The 22,122-nt window shown below is 33.9% G+C and overlaps 1 protein-coding gene across 3 annotated transcripts in view; it reads right to left on the reverse strand.

The window, feature by feature from the left end:
• Nucleotides 1-469: 469 nt before the first annotated feature.
• The window catches only part of LOC150076517 (phosphoserine phosphatase-like), a 68,896-nt gene continuing 47,243 nt past the window's right edge, over nucleotides 470-22,122 (reverse strand). For all 3 annotated transcript variants that reach the window (XM_090387094.1, XM_090387092.1, XM_090387093.1), the window contains exons 4-6: nucleotides 18,920-19,065; nucleotides 13,818-13,966; nucleotides 470-1,098 (exon numbers count right to left, since the gene is read on the reverse strand). In XM_090387094.1, the coding sequence (XP_090243220.1) occupies nucleotides 988-1,098; nucleotides 13,818-13,966; nucleotides 18,920-19,065 (406 nt within the window). In that variant the 3' untranslated portion in view covers nucleotides 470-987. The remainder of the gene's footprint in view (nucleotides 1,099-13,817; nucleotides 13,967-18,919; nucleotides 19,066-22,122) is intronic.

A 22,122-nucleotide genomic window follows, 5' to 3' on the forward strand; every position in this document is an offset into this window, starting at 1 on the left:
CTAAAAATTTTAGATACATATTTCTTCCACAAATGTAGATATAATTTCATATTCTTTAAGCATACTTCCATAAGAGTGTTTTTAATTTGTCACTTTTCTCATGAGGGTATCTGGCACAAAACATACAAATTGCCTATTCATAATTTTAATATTTATGCTTTCCCCTTCAGAAGTTGCGATTTTCTGAAAAATATTGTCTGACATTCCATAAATTCATTATTTTATTTATTTATTGTATATAGCTGCCTTAACATACAAACCCTATGCTTTTAAATGTTGGAATTCCATTTGTAGCAATTTGAAAGTGAAATAAATTTTTGAACACATCTTGTATACTAATTAATAAAGAATCTTGCTGCTGCGTGTTAAGAAATGCATTTGAAAGTTACCAAGAACTTTGTGATCCTATGGTATTTTCAAACTGTTTTTTGACTGTTTCATTTATGTAAAGATAGTAAAGGAAAAAACATTAAAGGAAAACAAGTATGACAATTTAATGTCAGCTCAGCCAACAACTTGCATGTTTACATTGAAATTCATAAGTGAAGTTACAAACATGACAAAAAAAAATGTTCTATAAAAAGAATCAACAATAAAATATATTAACTGCTCATATATGAGCATTTGCATTATTTAATGTACAAGTGGAAAAAATATAGCTCTGATGCTGTACAATGACTACGGTTCTCATTCAACTGTAGGAACCAAGTTGTTTTGCTAGATGGCGCTAGCTGATAGTGGAGCGATATCCACACTGAAAGCAATAAGAAGGTAATGCATATGCATCAACTCTTCATGCGTGTGATAAACTGCTTCTAGGTCTCCTAGGTGGGAGATTGCCAGGACTGTCACCGACATTTCTGAAGAGTTCTCATCCTGCCCTACAGAGCAAGGATCTCTTCTGATGAAGGGCATTGGCAAATTGAAGGGTGTTATAAATAAGAATGAGAAAAACATCTACGAATTTACTGTCTTTTGCAGTATCGATCAATTTTTAAGCATTTCTTCGTTCAGTTCATCAAAGGTAGTGACAAACCACTTGGCCCCATTTCTTACATTTTCCCTTATTTGGTTTCCTCCAAAACCAACAAACAGATCCTGAAAATAGAATAGAAATTGAAGAAAATAAACATTTTAATGATTTTTTTAATTACATTCATTAAAAAAAAAATAAATAATAATATATATATATATATATATATATGAATGGTCGAGTTTAATGTTATAGAAAATAAGGATCATTATTATTGTGTCAATTATTATATTATTACTTCCACTACACCCAGATGAATGATAGTGTAAGCAGTTTAAACGTGCTTTGCTATTTTAAGTAATGTCAACTGGCAGTTAAACCAGTCCAAATTTAAGTATCAAATTAATATTTTTTTTTCAAAAAACCAAATTTACAAAAATCCCTGTTATAGATTGGAATAATTTCAAGACTTCTTTAATCAGGGCTGCAGTCAGCCAATCTCAGATGGATGGAGTAGGTTCACCCCCCATCCGCACAAAGAGTTATTCTGGGTTTTTCAGCCCACACAACATATTTGCACAGACATAATATACACTATAGTGCAATATGATTCTAGTTGCTGATGCACCTAGAAACTAACAACTTTTCCAAATAGCACACATATTTAAGCATTTGTTCTACTATGACACTAAGACATTATTCTGTCATGAAAGAAATCTATGACAAGCACCTTTAACCTGGAAATGATGCTATGTTGCAGGCCGTTATCAGTTAAAAACTGCTGGGCAGCCAGGTGCTCCTTTAGGAGTCCAATGAAATGAAAATCTTCCCACAGATAGTTCAATAACAGATTACTTGAAAAAGAATTTATGGTGAGTCAATAGAAAACATTATAAACTGAAACAAAGGAATACAGATGATTAAAGACCTTCTGTTTAATAAATAGATCTACATATCCAAAAACAGAATCCTGAACCAATTAAAAAAAGTAACCCAGCAGAAACAGTGTTGAAAGTTGATACTTTCAAGTTGCCCCAAAAACATGTGATTCTGAACTTTCTTCAAACGGGACTGAAGATTATAAATCTATTAAAGTTAAATTACTGTAAACCATATACAGGAACTCCCCGAATTACGTAAGGGTTGCATTCCACGTAATGCGATGTAATTTGGAATTTACCAAATGCTTGTGCAGCACTTGCAACTGTGCTCGCTGAATTGATTGAATCAAAAAAGAAATGTTCGACGAACACGTAAATATACAATTTATCGTATTTATTCAATTTTTTTTTATCTCATATGCAGGAAAAATTACAAAAGCATACAATTTAAAAAAAAAATTTCAAAATTAAAAAAATGAGAGGAGACAGGCATAGCATCAGTAAGTTTTACCTCTCGAGCATCATTACCAGAATCAATGTCTTCAGCTGCGGAGGTTGAGGGCTGTGGAGATTTAGGAGTTGGCCGCTCACCCTTACAAAAGCATCTCAGCTCCTCATTTGGTTCATCTTGAGCTTCATCAACACACTGCCTGCAAGTCAGTAAGTTCTTCTTTAGATAATTTCTTCTCTTCTTCCTCTATTAACTCCTCCATGTCTTTGGCATCAACTTCCAACTGAAGTAGCTCTGCAACCTCTTCATATGATTCGTCTTTTTCAAATCCTTCGAAGCCTTTTAAGTGCTGTGGGCATATTTTCTTCCATGCGCCATTTAAACAACTTTTAGCAATTTTTGCCAAGGCCTTAATGTTTAAGATGCCATGGTAAATTATTGTAAGATTTCCAAGTCTCTTAACATAATTTTTCTTGTCTACTGCAGACAATGCCTGAGCAAATGTGTGTAAATAGTATTCTTTTAAATTTGAAATAACACCCTGATCATCCATAGGTTGGATGAGTGGAGTCGTGTTTGTCGGTAGAAATATGACCCTCACATTCAAATTGAAATCATCTAGATGCGTAGGATGTCCAGGAGCATTATCTAACAGAAGCAAAATCTTGAAAGGAACGTACTCGTCTTTGCAATATTTTTCAACCTCAGGAATGAAGCAGCATTTAAACCAATCTTCAAAGAGAGAGATACTGTTATCCATGCTCTCTGGTTCAATGGGAAATGCACGGGTAGGGTGGCTTTATTGATGCCCTTAAATGCACAAGGACTTCCAGAATGGTACACAAGCAGTGGTTTTAATCTGTAATCTTCCGCTACATTAGCCCCAAGCAAGAGCGTGGCCCTATGTTCGATCTGGCATTTTTTCCCAATACAGAGCAGTCTTGTCAACAGTAACGAATGGGCCTGGTGTACTGGGGTCCATGGTTTATAATAACATACACGTATAAGTTATAAATCCAGTTTAAAGTAAGAATGCTAGATGATCAGTGGAGTAGAAAGCAGTGCACGTCCGTGCAACAACAATGATGCATGATTAACGTGCCTCACTCAGCTCATTGCACTTATCCGTTGTATTTTTGTATTTAAATGTCAGTTGATGAAGAGACATGCATCTCGAAAGCTACTGTTAGTATATATTTGTATTCTTACATTAAACTGGATTTATAACTTATACGTGTATGTTATTATAAGTCTTGTCAACGTTAAAAATTTGCTGTGTTGAATAGCCGCCTTCATCAATAGTTTTTTCGAACACATCACAAAATTTCTCTGCAGCTGCAGAATCAGCACTGGCGACTTCACTGTATACTTTAACGTTGTGGAAACCAGTGCAATGCTTGAATTAAACCACCCATTGCTTGCCACGAACTTGGGTTGGGGTTTGCCATACTTATCCTTAAATTTTCATCTTCATTTCTAAATCAATTTTGTTTTGTTTCCTGGCACTACCACCACTTGCACTTTCTGTTGGTCCTTTATCATTGTAATACGTAAATAGGAATGAAGAGAAGTTTCTGAAAATTTGGTTTTTATATGATTGAAGATTTCAATGAAGGGGAACACACTTCACCATAATAGCATAAAAACCCACACAACTGCAGTTATCAGGATTATCGCAAATTCAATAAGATCAAGTTTACTACCCATTTATAATTAGATGCACTAACAGAAAAGCCCAATAAACTGGAAAGTGCAAATTGTTTTTATTGTTTTATGGTAGTGACCTCCAGAATTTTGCTTTAGAAAAATATCACAAGTTATTCAAAATCAATTCTTATAATGGGAACACATGATAACAATGAAAGGGTAGTGAAATTTCCATCATAAATATGACCTTTTAGAGAGATAAATAGCTTAGAAATATAGCTTTCAACTTCAAAGGACTTGGAAAGAATTAAAAAAAAAAAAAAAAACACCACGTGTTATGACGTTGAGTTCGCATTATGATATTTTCACAATACCTTCATTTATTCCTACGGGATGCAAAATACGTTTCCATGATTTTTTAAAATTTGCACCAGCTGGCAAAAACTTACATAAAGTCGAATTTCCATAAGTCCGGGAGTTCCTGTATACTGAAACCTACTTTTTAATTCCTACCTTTTATATTGTTATTATCCTATTATAATGTGCTTTAATTTAATAACGTATAAAATTTAAATATTCAGTTCAGCTTATCTCTGTAGTAACAATATTGTTGCATTAAGCTTGATATTCATGATCACAACATTGCAAAATAAGTGACACAAGCAACTGAGAGGAAGTGTGAAGAGAAGTAAAAATGAAAGAAAATAGTCACATAGCAATAGTGAAAGAATAGATTCTACAAAAAACAGAGACATTCAATCTTGAGAAAAGGATTGAAGGATCAAAAAGGAAAATTTACTGTGTTTAAGTTGTGAGGCAAGTTTAATGTAATGTAATTCAATAATGCTTGTTGAAGTTAAATGTTCATCAAATGAAGGAGCTGTTATTCCACAGTAACAGATATATTTTAAAATGCAACTTAAAATGTTTTCAGAAACACATAAAAACCAAGGAAGTGAAGCCAGTCGACATCGCTGGACAGTGCAGTGTTGAGTCAGTTTGGTGTGACATAAGCATTGGGAGATCAAAATTGAGAGTAGGAGTGTGCTATAGGCCTAATGACTCTGATGAGTATAATAAGAAACTGTACAGGGAAATAGAGTGGGCCAGTAAATCAGAGAGTCTTATAATGGGAGATTTTAATTTCCCAGATATTGACTGGAATTTGGGGGCTGGTCACTCACACACTGGCAGGGCTTTTGTGGATTTATTGGATGATTGTTTTCTACATCAGCATGTTCGGGAGGCAACTAGAGGGAGTAATACTCTTGATTTGATTATCAGCAGTGATTCTTCATGCATTAAGAATCTGCAGATAAATGAACCACTAGGTGGCAGTGATCACAGTGTGCTGAAGTGGGATTTACTCAAAGAGGTAACTACCATTAGGGGTAAAGGGAAGGGTTATTGCTTCCGTAAAGGCAACTACGATGGACTGAGACAGTATTTAAATTCTATACAGTGGGACCAACTGATGATGTTACCAACAGCAAATTCAAAATGGGAAACATTCAAAGAATTAATCTTGGAAGCTACTAGGCTTTACATACCAACTAAGAAATATTGTTCAAGGTTTAGGCCAAAATGGATGTCAGATGAACTTGAGGCATATGGCAGAGAAGAAAAATGCATGGGATACTTACAAATTAACACATGACACAGAAGCCTATGATAGATACAAGTTGATATGCAACCAAGTTACAAAGGAGGTTAGGCAGGCGAAGGCAGATTACGAGAAATCCTTGGCAAGGGATGCAAAGAAAAACAGCAAAGAGTTCTTTACTTATGTAAACTCTAGAAGGAAGGGGATGAATCAGATTGGTCCACTTGATATTGATGGGTCAACTGTTGATGATCCTGCTCAGGTAGCTAACAAACTAAATGAATATTTTGCATCGACATTCACACATGAGGAGTTATTCAGCGAGGGGAATGCCAGAGGTGTATTCAACTCTAGCAGTAAGCTACAGAATCTTGAAATAACTGAGAGTAAAGTGGAGGAGAAACTGTTGAAGATAAACACAAGAAAGGCACCCGGGGTGGATGGGATCTATCCAGTTATATTAAAGGAGGCAGCAAAGGAAGTAAGCAAACCCTTAGCCATAATTATGAGAGCTTCCTTGGACTCAGGGGAGGTACCCATAGACTGGAAATGTGCAAATGTGACCCCAATTGACAAAGGAGGATCAAAGGCTGACACAAGTAATTATAGACCTGTGAGCTTAACTTCTGTTCCAGGAAAGTTAATGGAGGCACTGGTTAAAGAAGCACTGCAGGATCATTTAGACAAGACTTCAGTTATAGCTCGGACACAGCATGGTTTTGTTAAGGGGAAGTCTTGCCTGACCATTTGATTGGATATTATGATGCAGTCACAAAAGAACTGGATGCAGGGAATAGCTTTGATATTATATACTTGGATCTTAGAAAGGCTTTTGATACTGTTGCACATGGAAGACTGGTACACAAATTGGAGCAGTGTGACATTGGAGGCAAATTGCTGTTATGGATAAAGGGGTGGTTGAGGTGGAGAAGACAGAGTGGTAATCAATGGACACTGCTCATCGTGGACTAATGTTATTAGTGGAGTCCCTCAGGGCTCAGTGTTGGGTCCGTTATTGTTTTCTGTATTTATAAATGATATTGATGATGGTATATCAAGCTTAATGTCCAAGTTTGCAGACGATACAAAGGTTGGCAGGGTTGTCAAGGACACTACGCTGCTGCAACAGGATCTGGAAAGGTTGAGCAGATGGCTGAGAGGTGGCAAATGAAGTTTAACATTGACAAATGTAAAGTTCTACACATGGGAAACAGCAACCCCAGAGCAAGGTATCAACTCTGTGGTACTACACTGACAGTGGTAGAGAATGAAAGGGACTTGGGGGTGGTTGTGCAGGCAGATATGAAGTTCTCTGAGCAGTGCAGACGGGCTGCAAGAGTAGCTCATGGAGTATTGTCAATGATATACAGGAATTTTTCCAGCAGGGATAAGGAGGTGATTATTCCCTTGTATAAGGCAATGGTCAGGCCACACCTAGAGTACTGTATACAGGTCTGGAGGCCTCATTTCAAGAAGGATGTAGAGCTGCTGGAACGAGTACAGAGAAGGGCAACAAGATTAGTGAATGGAACAAAGGGGTGCTCTTACGAAGAAAGGCTTAAGTTTTGCAAATTACAGTGTCTGGAGACTAGGCACCAGCGAGGTGATCTGATAGAGGTGTATAAATCCTTGAATGGTTTGAGCATGCTCAATGCTGATGGATTCTTCCTCTGGCTCAGAATAATCACCTGAGAGGGCATAAATTGAAATTGAGGAAAGACAGATGTAGGATAGACGTGCGGAAATTTGCCTTTAGCCAGCGGGTGGTTGGTTGGTGGAACAGACTTCCATCCCTTGTAGTGGAGGTTGATAGCCTAAATAAGTTTAAGGCTCAGCTGGACAGGTATTTTGAACGAACAGAGGGGTGAAGTGAAAGTGGGTTTGTTTTTTTTTTTTTTTTTTTGGCTGATGCTGTATAAGCTTGCTTTCTTGCATCAAATGCCTCTACTAATGCTAATGTAAAGAATTTCCTTTTTTTTTTAAGTGAAGTAAGTTTCTTTTCAAGCCATTATAAGCAAAAACATGTATAAGAATATAGTTATTCTATTTTAAGAAAATTGGGATCTAAAATCAGTCTGAATCACATCACAGAAAACAACTGGTGGCCAATAAAAATTTTAAAGAGAAGCACTTGCAGAAAATATTTCTTTATTTAAGTAAACTGAAATATCAGAATGTTAACTGTTGTACTCATGATGTTTATTATTCAGTTTCAAAGTGTATTATAAGCTGGTTCTTTAATTAATTATATTAATATGGTGACCATCAATCTAAAAAATGGTACATATTTAGGTAATTTTTTAAATCCCAATTATTTTATTGTCATGTGCTTGAATACTATTAAAACATATGTTGTACTTTTTTTTTTTTTTTTTTTAAATCAATATATATTCTTTTCTAGTCTATCTGTGTGTGTATATATATATATATATATATATATATATATATATTAATTTCCACTTCCACAGTATCATTAAAATTTTTAATTCCAATACATATTCCAGCATATTTAGTATTGAAACATATGATTTCACCAACTTATTTACCTCCTTACCGCATCACCTGATTGTTAATGTACTTCATCAATTGTTCCTCAAATACAAAAACATTATATCAACAGATGAGGTTACTTGGAATAACTACATCAACCTCTGTATCCTAAACAATTATATCTATGATGGTAGATATGCTTATAAACAATCCATAGGAGTTCCCATGGGTTCACAAATTTCTAGCATAGTATCTAATCTATTTCTCCATTATTACGAACATCTATTTATTGATAACAACCCGAACCTTAATTTTTATGCATTCCGCTATGTTGATGACATTCTTATTCTCAACATTCATTTTGAAAATATTGCTAAATCCATATATCCAACTGAACTCACTCTCAATAAAGAAAACTTTGGCAACCAACATGCAAATTTTTTGGATTTAAGTATTACTTTAAATAGTCCTCCTCTTCGTCATAATTTGGAACTATTTGACAAAAGAAGCGAATTTAATTTTAATATTATCTATTTAACAAATTGGAACTCGAACATTTCGATTAAGGTTCATAAAAATATTATCTGCACACAAATTATCCGTTTAGCTAATATTAGTAGCAATCAATCACTTTTCGCTGGTGCTTTAAATGATCTTTATACCAAACTTCGCAATAATAACATTCCTATTAATTTCTTAAATTTTATTATAAAATTCTCTCTGATTACATTAAAGAAAAATTCGGTTTCACCATGTTCCACCTTGATTAGGGTTAATTCGATACTTGTATAGTTGTACATTTGAATGGTGGTATTTCCACCACTTGGAAAGTGATCACACATAATGACTTCTATTATAACTTCTATTAGAACGATGTTCGTGTTCTTTCACTTCCTAAGTTTTCTTTTCATTTTCGTAATTTAATATCAATAATTATTTATGTCCAATCTTATTTTCTCTATTTTATTTTGACCACAGAGGGCTCCCATAGTTCTTCTCTTCTGAGCAACTCCACCATCGTTGTCATAGTTTTCCCTCTGTTTGCATTCCATTCTTATTAATCATATTCACATAATTATACCTTATTAATCATGATCGCATATTTTATTGTCATTTCTTAATTATATTTCACTCAACTTGTTTCTGCCAATTATCGTAGGTATTTAATTTTCCTCTTTTTCATATTTTTATTTCGTAAAATATACAACACAAGCTAGCGGTATTAATTTCCACTTCTACTAACACTCTCACAGCCAAGGCCCTCTCTATGAGGTTGGGTACTTACACCCCCAGCTTGCCTAGTATCCTTTAAACTCTTTTCCTTCTCTTTACATCTTTCTACTTTCTACTCTTCGTTTTTCCGTTCGTTGAACTATTAGTGTAACACGAGGGTGATTCGGACATTCTCACTTTCCTCTTTCTCACTATCTTCGCCTCTGTATTTTTAACTTCTTTTCCCTCCCCTACCTTGCATTGCTTCCTTTTTCTATACCGCTACCTTGTTATTTATTTATTTATTACATACTTTCGATTTAAACTGGCGTTCTTACATACTATCGACTCAATTTATTTCCAAATACACTGCGTTACTCAATTTTCTTAATTTATTAATCTAAATACACTACGTTACTTAATTTATTAATCTAAATACACTGCGTTGGGGCTACCTCACTCATGTTTCTGGAGATATAAAAAATTTTTTAAAAAAATTTTTATTTTTTATTTTTTATTTTCTTTTCATTTCTTCAGCTTCTCCATCAACATGAGTTTGCATAGAAACACAGTGTTTGGTACATGATCAGGTGTAGCCCCCTGATGAAATACCTGATCTATGTACCAATTTTTAATTTTTATTTTATAATTTTAATTTTTATTTTATAATTTTTATCTCTATCACCCTCCCCTCTTTTTCTTTCAGCTTTTGTACATATAATTGGCCTGTTAATTCGGCATTAATTCGGATTTAATTCTACTTAATAATTATTATTTTTTTTTTTTTTTTTTATAGGATCTTAACATTCTTTTTCTCTTTTTTCTTCAACTAGGCTCGGCATTTTGTGTTTAATAACTTCTCCATCTATATTTTTATTTTATTTTTATATATTTTTATTTTATCTTATTTATATACATGTATCCTGTTTTGCTGCTTTGCGCATTCAGGTACACGTACTGTTTTTCCTTATTTTTCCTGTTTTTCCACATCTTTGTTTTCATATTTCATATATATATATATATTTTTTTTTTTTTTTTTTTTTTTCTAGTCTGTCTCCATAATAGAAACAACACCATACTCATACAGTCATTTCACAGGTTACTACAGAAACTCAAACTGAGTGAAACAGACAGTGAAAAACTTATCAGCAAAAACAAGGCAATTTGTACATTTTATTATTATTTTTTTAATAATTATAAATACCCTTTCTTTTAGCGTAAAGCGAATATAATTGTAATAAACCAGTGATACCAGTATGAAACCTGACAGTCAACCCTCGAAAATGAAGTTATAACCATTAATCAGTAATTAAAAATCTGGATTTTTTTCTACCTTTCAAAATACAGCCAAACTTTTACTGCAATTGTTTCTGAAATGGTTTTTATAAACAAAGTGTGCATGAGAACCTGTCAGATGAATTGCAGTCTTTGAAATTATTGGCTTTTATGCTTGAAGAGTAGTGCGATATCAGACAAGTGACAATGATGTGTTTGTTTAAAGTTTCAGTTTACTTTTTCTTCTCCCACCAGTTCAATAAACATTGCATTCTTATCCTAGTTGTTTATGAAAGATTTATTATTGTTTTCCACAGAGTAAAAATGAAAAACTATATTCACCCCAGATAGCTGCTATGCTATGCAAAGCAAGATATTTTTCTAATTTCATGCACTATGAAGTGTGCCAAATGTAAAATAAACCTGAAACCCGAGTAATTGCTGTTATGGATAAATGGATAGTGAGCACACAGAGAGTGGTAATCAATGGACATTGCTCTTCATGGACAAACTTTATTAGTGGAACCCCCCAAGGTTCATTGCACCCCTTGTTGTTTTCTGTATTTATTAATGATATTGATGAAGGTACATCAGGCTTAATTTCTAAGTTTGCAGAAGATATAAAGGTTGGCAAGGTTGTTAACAACATTAATGAAGTACGGTACTGCTTGTTTGTTTGTTTTGTTTTAGTTAGTTGTTGGCACGTCGGCTTCTATGGCCATAATGCACCTCCCAAGATTTTTGCAGTACTAGCCCGAGGCGGGATTCGAACCCGCGACCTTTGGGTTGCCAGGCAGGCACTTTACCCACCCGGCTATCCCGGTTGGCCACGGTACTGCAAGAGGATCTAGAAAAGTTGAGCAGATAGGCTGAGAAGTGGCAACTAAAGTTTAACATTGACAAATGTAAAGTACTGAAAGTGGGTAGCAGTAACCCCAGAGTAACATATCAACTGTGTAATACTACACTCGGTAGTGGAGAATGAAAAAGATCTGGGGGTAATTGTGAAGTCAGATATGAAGTTTTCTGAGAAGCGCAGGCAGTGCGCAAGAGTAGCTCACGGGGTCTTGTCAATGATATACAGGAATTATTCTAGCAGGGATAAGGAGGTGATTACCCCCTTGGTCAGGCCACACTTTGAGTACTGTATACAGGTCTGGAGGCCTCATTTTAAAAAGGATACAGAGCTGCTGAAACAAGTACAGAGAAGGGCAATAAGATTAGTGAATGGAACAAAGGGTTGCTCTTACAAAGAATGGCTTAAGTTTTTCAAATTACAGTGTCTGGAGACTAAGCACCTGAGAGGTGACCTGATTGAGCTATATAAGGCCTTGAATGGTTTGAGAAAGCTCAATGCTGATGGGATTCTTCTTCTTGAACAGATTAATCGCCTGAGGGGACATAAATTCAAATTGAGGAAAGACAGTTGTAGGATAGATGTGCAGAAGTTTGCCTTTAGCCAGCGGGTGGTTGATTGCTGGAACAAACTTCCATTTGTTGTAGAAGTTGACAGCTTAAATAAATTCAAGGCAGACCTAGACAAACATTTGGAGTGAAAAGATGGATGAAATGGGAAGAGTTTTTTTTTTTTTTTTTTTGGCTGATGCTGTATAAGCTTGCTTTCTTGCATTATATGCTTCTACTAATGCTAATTAATGAAAAAAATATATTTTTTTGTTTATATACATAAGAAAGCAGAAATTATGTGCATTCACATGTCTGAAATTCAACACACTTACTGGTCTTTTAAACTGGAAAAGAAAACAAAAAAAAAAACTGATGTTTCCATTTTTTGCAAGTTTCAGCAGAATTAAAAGGTTTATTTATTTATTTTTGGAATTTAAAAATGTGTAAAACAAATGGCATGTTCTGAAATATTTAATTTTTTTCAAATTTCAAGTATGCACAATAAGTATTGTAATCCATTAAGAAAAGATGAAATATTGGCATTGTTTAAGCAGAAACAAAAAAAAAAAAAAAAAAAGTTTTTCAGAATAAGTTACTAATGTCATCTGTGTAGAATTTCAGTGGCGTTTCACATACTCTTTACAGAAATCTCTTTACATAATGTAGCAATGTTCCATACACAGAACGGTAATGTCCAATGCTGTCTTGTACTGTTATCAACTGCACAGACACTAATAACATAACACTGCAGCAAAAAGGGAGGCCAGTCGTTATCTATGAAAACAGTTTTGTCATACTGGTGATGGGCTCATAAAAATATATAGTCCAGGTCAACCTTACACTATCCTCGTAATCCTAAGAAATCAAGAACTGTACTAACCTGTAAACTGATGCACTGAAAACTGTACAACAGAATTCTAGATGACTGAAGTCATCTAGACTTCAGTAATCTCACATCATAAAAAAAAAAATGTGTGTGTGTGTGTGGGGGGGGGGGGGACTTATTTCACTAGCAATTCTCAGTATAAAATCTGCTTGGAAATATTTTTATACAGTAATGATTACTAAACCATTTAAACTAGCATGCAAAATTCTCACTCCACCTACGTGCGCGCGCGCACACACACACACACACACACACACACACACACACACACACACACACACACACACCTATACAATTAAAGTACAGCACTACAAATAGGCATTAATGCCACAACTATGACATTTGCCATGCTTTTATTTTTGTAAGCAGACTATTACTGAATAAACAATTTTTTCGGAGAACTAATAAATGGCATCACGATGCACTTTCAAGAAACAACCAATTTTTATATATCGAGGGTTTAGTGTCAAACAACGATAACTACAAAATTATTTTGTAGTTCATGTTTTTGTAATTAACTAAAAAAAAGTCAAATCATTTGACATTTTCTTGGTTTACTGGAAATGTACTTGTTTGTTGTTTGTTTGTTTTTTTTTTAGGAGCATTAGCAACTAAGGCCATATTGCTCCGGGATATGCGGTGGTCATTCCCTGACCTTTCCGCATCCTCCATATTTGGTGGTGACGGGCTCGAACCCCGGTCTAATCAAGAAGCGTGTGCTATGCACTGCTGCTCCTTCCCACCTGGCTACGGAGGCGCCCGGAAATGTACTTACAGCCTAAGCTAACTTGTAAAGTACTAGAAGGATACAGTTCCATGACATGATATGCATTGCTATTTGTATAAAGTAAAACTAAAGTTATCGCAAAAATAAAATGCAGTTTTGTATTTAACATTGTTTAACACTAAACCCTCAATATAAGAAATAGTCTAAAATTTCTGCTTCATAATGAATTCACTGTTTCTAGAAGTTTAGTTAATCTGATACTTACTGCTGGAGGTGATGCTACAAGGTCAGTAACACCATCACCAACCATCACTAGCCTTTGGTAACCATAACGGTGCTTTAAATATGCGGCAACCTGGGCTTTTCCATCCTGTTCACAGGTTGGCTGATTTTCATCAAAGCCTGCATAATCCCCTACAAAATAAAAATATTAAGATTAACTTATTAATTTAAAAAAAAGAAAAAAGTTTATATAATTTAAACAGAGGGATGCAAAATATCATTATTTATATAATTTAAACAGAGGGATGCAAAATATTATCATTATCAACTGCTGTACTTCCATACTTTTTAAAAAAACTCTGCATTACAATTTCATTAAAATTAATTTTTATGGGCTTTTTTATCACTAAGGTTAGTCTGACTTTGGCACAGCATGTATAATCCCACTCCTCCAGAAACTTCACTCTCTCAAACTGACTAACAGAATACAATAACTCCTTCCTAACTGAGGATTTATATTTGTATGCCAAAATTTTATAATCTACTTACTTTTTCCCCTTTTTCTTTTATGTATATATGAGGTACACCAAAAAGTTCCAAGAATTTTACAATAAAAGTTTGAATTAAAAGTTGGGCTTACCACCTTCAAAATACCTTCCTTTTGCATGTGCACGCTTGCATGCACATGCACTTGCTCCACTGGTCTTCCCAATCTTTGAAACATTCTTTAAAACCATGTTTTTTTTTTTTCACGGTCAAGAACTGCCATCGCTGTGTGACTTGGTAAACTGTCATGGTGTAGGATCCAACCGTCCAATTTTGAGGTCGTCTCTGCCTCACATTCTCATGGAAACATGTCAAAACCTCAATGTAATAAGCAGCAGTAATGCTTCTTTCCCTTCTCAATATAATCAGCATGACTTTGACATTGGATTTTGTTGCATGAGACTTCCTGGGCCTTAGAGATATTTCTGTGTGCCATTCAGATGATTCCATCTTGGTCTCTGGGTAGTAGGTGAACACCCAACTCTCATCCCCAGTGATCACTTTTTCTTAAGAAACTCAGAGCCTGCACATAGATTTTTCAAACAAACCACCTGCAATGGCTTTCCTGTAGTTCAACAGTTTGATTGTCCAACAGCAAGTGGAACAAATTTTGCATACAAGCATGCATCTCTAAATTTTTTGTCACAGTTGTGTACTGAGCCCATAGACAATCCAACTTCATAAGCAGTTAGTCACTTGTCATTTCATATGGTTTCTTCACTTTTGTGAAGAATAGTGTCTGCTGCGAGGTTTCTTCCAGTGTTTTCTGTCTTATTTTTAAATTGATTAAACCACTTGGAAAAAAATGCTGTTTTCTAGTAAGCATCATCTCCATAAACTTTCTGTAATGGTTCAAGCATTTCTATAGTCCTTTTACCAAGTTTAAAGAACTTGATTTTAGCATGCTGTTTAAACTGCAGAATATCACATTACAGGAAATAGATGTCATCTACAAGAAGAATAAAATTTGATTTTGAAAGTGAATTGTTCAAGTGGTTTTGAGAATGCACAGCCTACAACAGTTCACTACCAAGCTTTCTATCACTATCACTATCTATCACGTTTACTATCAAAAACAGCCAAGCTGCTTTGAAGCTAGTTGTTAATTTTCAGTGCTCTAATGGGTGGTTTCAACAATCTTATTTATTCTCTTGTACACAGTGACAATTTTTTGGAAAAAAAAACAAGGAGTTACCTTTTATTCAGTGCGTAGGATTTCTTCTTTCCCAAATCTCCTTATATGAATAAATTACAAAATGATACTTAAAACAAATTTACATAATTAAAATAGTTTAAAACTCAATGTATTCCTCACTATTGACATACGGACAGTCCAACACCCCAGGATCACAGCGGAAAACCCTATGCAACCTTTAGTGAAGGAAGACATTTTGTCATAAATGCAAAATTACAATACGAATAAAATGCTATTAAAATAAGATGAAAGTCCCATAAAACCATACAATTAAAAATTCCTCACTGGAATATCAATAAATTACTATTAAAATACTATGAGACAAAATAACTAAAAGATTTCACCCTTAAGCGGACTAAGACTTTGACTATTGTCATGTTCACAAGGTAGAATGAAACAGGGGTATGTTGGGAATCATATAAATAGGAGATTAATCTTTGGTACGCATGCATTCGAAAGCACACGAATCAGATATGAGAAATGGTTGATGAACGTTGATAGTTTTTTGTATTTTCATTTCTAAAGTCTCGGCAATCAATAATTTTGTATAATTATGTTGAATACTTAAAATTTTGGCTTCGTTAAACAGGAATGTATGGTTTTCATTTATCGCATGGAATGCTAATTCCGATGCATTCGCATGTGATGCACGAACTGATGCTTCATGCTGCCTAACCCTCGAATTTAAAATACATCTGGTGGATCCAATGTAAGACGAATCACAATCCTTGCAAGAAATGTGGTAGACAAGGTCATGTGTTAGTCGGGAAATTGATAATACCATGTGATTTTTAAGTGTGGCATATAATTTACGGACCGGTTTTGCTACTATTTGCATTTCAGTACCTCTGAAGAGGTTGATAATTTGTCTGTACCAGTGTTCAACATGCAGCATTGAAATAAAATATTTTTTACTAATCCTGTCATTATGTCTGTTATTGATTATTTTGTCTTCCGCTTCTAATTTAATGCTGTTGATAGAGGTAATCGGGTATCCTCAATTTAAGAACCTATTCGTCAGTTCATCTATTTCTATCTGTAGGGCACGTTGTGTGGAAGAATATTTGAACGCATTTAAGAACTGGTTTAGAACGATTGACCTTTTATATGAGTATGGGTGATAACTACTATAGTGTAAGAACATCCCCGTATTCGTGGGCTTACAATAAATACTGAAATTAATATTTCCGCCCTCCCTCTTAAGCGTAAAGTTTAGAAAACTTAGACTTTGTTTCTTCTTGTTCTGTCTCCAAAGTAAATTTTAACCTAATGTGCATATTATTAAAAGTTTGTAAAACTTCATTAATAGTGTCATTATCCATTATAATAAGGATTTCGTCGAGGTATCTACCATAAAATGTGATTTTGGGTAAAAACTGTATTAGATATATATTTTCCCATCTATCTAAATACAGCTCTGATATTATGCTGCTCAAATTTAAACCCAAAAGTAAATTGAAAATCTGTCTGTAAGTCTTACTTTCAAATAAAATATAATTAGCCTCAACCATTAACTTAATTAGCTCAAATATCTATTTTTAAGGCAACTTCGTACTGTTAATACTAAAAGTGTTATTATTTAATAAATCCCAAATAACATCCAGTGCATATATTACATTAACATTAGTGTATAAAGAAACTACGTCAAGTGAAAATAATTTAGCACCTCCCCCAATTTTACAGTCTTTTAAATTTGTATATAAGGTGTCTTAATTCTTTATACTATATTTTAATACCCCCCCCCTGGAAAGGTTTTATAATCCAGTATAAATATGTTGCCAAAGCGGAAAAAGCAGGATTTTTGTATGATACTATAGGCCTAATAGGGTGTCCAGGTTTGTGTAGTTTTACTTGTCCAAAGAGAAACTGTGCATTATTTGTTCTGGCTTTTAGTTGCGCCATTGAAATGTAATCCTTTTTACGGTATGAAGTAAGTAATTTGTTGTATTGATTAACCTCATCATAAAACATGGCAGAGTCTACCTCTTGGTATGTGGACCTATCTGATATAACTGCCTGTAATTACATCAGATAGGTCCACATTTTTATTATAATCTGCTTTATTTAAAATGACTACAGTATCCCCCTTATCAGCTTTGTAAATTACAATGTCCGTATTTTCCCTTAATTCCCATAAAGCAATAACTTCATTTCTATTTAATTTCTGTGTATCTGACTTTTTGGGATTGTTTATGATCTGACTGACCTGTTGGATTAAAACATCTTTTTGGGGGATGTCTCTAAGACTAAATTCAAGGTCTACTACTAATTGTTTCTTTGGTAGAGTGCATGGGGGTAAATTATAATTTAAACCTTTTTCCAACGGCGCAACTTGGTGCTCAGTTAATTTGTATTAAGAAAGATTCGTAATATTTTTGTAAACCTTTGTTTCATCAGTATTATGAGTATTTTAATAGTAATTTATTCATATTCCAGTGAGGAATTTTTAATTGCATGGTTTTATGGTACTTTCATCTTATTTTAATAGCATTTTATTTGTATTGTAATTTTGCATTTATGACAAAATGTCTTCCTTCACTAAAGGTTGCATGGGGGGTTTAATATTTTTGAGGTCGGGGTGGGTTCTTCGCTGTGATCCTGGGGTGTTGGACTGTCTGTGTGTCAATAGTGAGGAATACGTTATGAGTTTTAAACTATTTTAATTATGTAAATTTGTTTTAAGTATCATTTCGTAATTTATTTGTATAAGGAGATTTGGGAAAGAAGAAATCCTACACACTGAATAAAAGGTAACTCCTTGTTTTTTTCCAAAATATTAATAGAACGTAGGAAAAATTGAGCATATGTAAGCTCTCATTTATCTAATACATAGTGACAATATATTGTGTCACTATGCATACAAGAGAATAAATAATATATACAAAGGAATACAGTACAAGTAATAAAGCAATTTCAACTATTGAGACTGTACCTTGTAGGCTCATCAGTTGGATATTGGCTATAGAAAATTGTAAAGTATGATGCAAATTCTTGAGAATTGTGTCAGGGCCATTTTAAACATAATGCTGCCCAATTGCTTGCTCTTAAAGGTGAAACCAGTGGAGATGAAAAGGATTACCATTCTACTATGTACCAAATGGTAGAACTGAGAAGTTACCACCTAACACCAGTCTTCTGTGCTCCAAATGAGTACAATTGCTTGACATGCCAGTACAGAAATAACAAAATGCACGGATGACATGCAAATATTTGTTTACCTGTCAGCCATACATGTAAACTACCTTACATTTAGACCACCAAAATAATTTTATTTGTGCTAGTGTAACTAAGAAAAAGCATAAAGTGTTCTTAATTTAGTGGAACTAGATTCATTCACCACATGACCCATGTGTTGCTCTACATGCATGCATGCAAACACACACAATATATATTAATGAGCATACCTGAGAAATAGTACTTTAGGCGATTAGCAAAAATATTTTCAAGTGGAATGTCAAGTTCTTCTGCCACCGGTTCTATAATAGTGTCAAAGCCTCCAGAAACTAAGTAAATAGGTATATTCTTGCTGTGTAATGTAGACATTAAATCTCTGAAAAGTCAAAATGAGAGCAATAATTATAAACAAAACATGCATATAAAGTTCAATAAAATTGCTTTTGCAATTTAATGTTACCACAACCCATATATGACAAATTTTACATAATGCATGCACAATTAAACAGTATAGAGGTTGCACAAGAAAATCCTCAAAATGCTTTTTACCTCTGCAACCATAATTACAAGGTAACTGGAATCTATTATGTGGTTTAGCAGTCTTACATTACCGATCAGTTACTGATATATGCATACCATTATATGTGAAATTAAAGAATTAAAAACAAAGGTACCAAGGCTGAATTTCTTAACTTGGAGCCATATCTCCAAGAAGAATGCAAATTCAGCAGTGTCACCTATCCCGTCTGCACCCAACCTAATAAACTGACAACTAAAAATTTAGTGAAAATGTTATGGGATTAACACCAATTAATCAAGTAATAATAGAAATTTCACAAAAGCATATTTTATGGTGTGCAAAATCCAAAACTTCAAAGTTAAATTGTCTAATCAATTTAAAATATGAACAATATCATCAATAAGCATGGGAATACTAAAGCCTTAAATAGTGAATCAATATCCTTGGGGCTGAGGGAGATCCACAAAAAACTACAGATTAAAAGCTGTTAGGCTAGGGAATAAAGAAATCTGCAGCAGCATTATCTGTTTTTGAAAGCAAGGTCTCAACCAATTTACCAGAGTGTGTTAATAGGTCTCAAAAAGCAGCATAATTAACACAAACCTTTTCATGTCTGGGAGGAGGGACATCACTATGAATAGGAAACTATTCATGACTGTGAAACAGGGGACCCGGAACAACATATCCTATAATAACATTATACTTATGGGGGGGGGAATATATATTCAACTACTGAAGCCTCACCAATTCAAACCTTCCATAATTGATTTTTTTTTATTTATTTATAATTTTATTTATGCAGAATGGAGATGGCACAACTCTGAACTTTTTCAGATGGTTTCTAATCACACAGTCACTTAAAAAAAAAAAAAAAAAAAAAACCATTCTAAATGAAAGAGTAAATGCAAATGAAAGCATTAAAGAATTGTTAGATAATGAACTTGCACAGCCTTCTGCTGAAAGGCTATCAAGCAATGATGACGATATCATGTGCTTTCTTGTACCTCGCACTACTGTAAATGTCTGTATTTAAGAGAACAAAGGGTGTTTGGGTTTCTTCTCTTTTTTTTTTTTTTTTTTTTTTTTTTTTCAATTCTGACAGTGATCAGAACACAACAGGAGAAAAGATAGCAGGAGCCAATATTAAAAATTATAACATAAGTTCTATTTGCAACTGGGCTGCAAACAGAATGAAGTAAAGCAGAATATAACAGAAAAAGCTATTATGTGATGGCAATTATTGATTTAGATGGAATAAAAAAAGAAGTGTAAAACTGTTGTACAACAAGTGACAAAAAGGGTATTATTTAATATGTAAGAACATAGCTAAAGCAAAAGATAAGGCTGGATATTGAAATGGAGAAATAGCAACAGTAATTAAAATGTGAAAGACTGGTAGGTGATGAGGAAGTGAATCAGAAAAGTGAAGAAAAAAGGTAAATTACATGAATCCAGAAGTTTTCTCTGTACTCTTGTTAAAGTTGTTATCTGATAAGGAATTTTCAAAATATTTTATGCTTAAGAGAAATGAAGAACAACATTATGAAACTACAAAACAACAACAGTAAAATTCAATTTCTTCAAAAAAGATATTACAACTATAGAAGGACATCTAAATATAATTAGATGTCCATTATGGGCAGCACATTAATTAAAATGTATTGTCTAAAAAAATCATTCTTTGCATTCTATATGATTTTCACAGTTTATATTCATTTTTGTTTTACATATAAAATTATTCTTAGAATTTTTTTCATCATGTGTTTCTAATACCATGTAAATAAAATATCTTGCCGGATTGTAAATAAAGTTGCTACTTTTTATGAACCCCAACTTGAATATATTTACATATCTTGGCTTTTCAATGAGAATATAGCAGGAAACAAAGTTGCAAAAACATGTTACAGCATTACACTTTCTGATTTTACTGAATTTTTTTTAATTCTATTATTCAACACATGACAGGTTTAGAGAAAACAATTTAATTCTTGAGTAGATAGTACATTTCCAGTTGCTTTGCTTTTTATCCGGTACAAACAATTAAGAGCATTAACCTATAACATTTCAGAAAAACTACAAGTGCACATTACAGGAATTTTGCTAGCAGAGCTAACATACAAAAATTTTGCTAGCAGGGTGAGGAGGAAATTATCCCCTTGTATAAGGCAATGGTCAGGTCAAATCTTGAGTACTGCATACGGGTCTGGAGGCCTCATTTTAGGAAGGATGTATAACTGCTGGAATGAGTACAGAGAAGGGCAACGAGATTGGTGAGGGTTGCTCTTACCAAGACAGAGCTTAAATGCTGCAAATTGCATCTGGAGACTATGCAAGTTAATTTGATTGAGGTGTATAAGGCCTTGAATGGTTTAAGCAAGCTCAAAGCTGATGAGATTCTTCCTCAGATTATGCACCCAAGGAGGCATAAATTCAAATGGAGCAAAGACAGTTGTAGAATAGATGTGTGGAAATTTGCCTTTAGCTGGAGGGTGATTGATTGCTAGAACAAACTTTCATATGTCATTGTGGGAGTAGATAGCTTAAATAAATTCAAGGCAGAACTAAACAAACTTTTGGAGTGAATGGATGGGTGAAATTTGAAGTTTTTTTTTTTTTTTTTTTTTTTGCAGATGCTGCATAAGCTTGCTTTCTTGCATAATATGCCTCTATTAATGCTAACATATACTAAAACAGTCTAATACACAAAATTAAACTAAAACTACAATTTATACCAAGTGATCTTCTAAAAATGATGCACTAAAAGTGATTCAAGTGATGCACTAAAAATATAAGCACAGCCACATAATAGTAGCACTGAGCCTATATTGATAAATTTAAAAAGGTCTGTATTTGAAAAACAAAAGACTTGATTCTGGAAGAAAGGTGAACTTTCTATATTATAGAAAGTTCACT

Source organism: Mastigoproctus giganteus, chromosome 13 (assembly GCF_048544385.1).
Source record: "Mastigoproctus giganteus isolate SK-2022 chromosome 13, ASM4854438v1, whole genome shotgun sequence".
NCBI classification, from domain to species: domain Eukaryota; kingdom Metazoa; phylum Arthropoda; class Arachnida; order Uropygi; family Thelyphonidae; genus Mastigoproctus; species Mastigoproctus giganteus.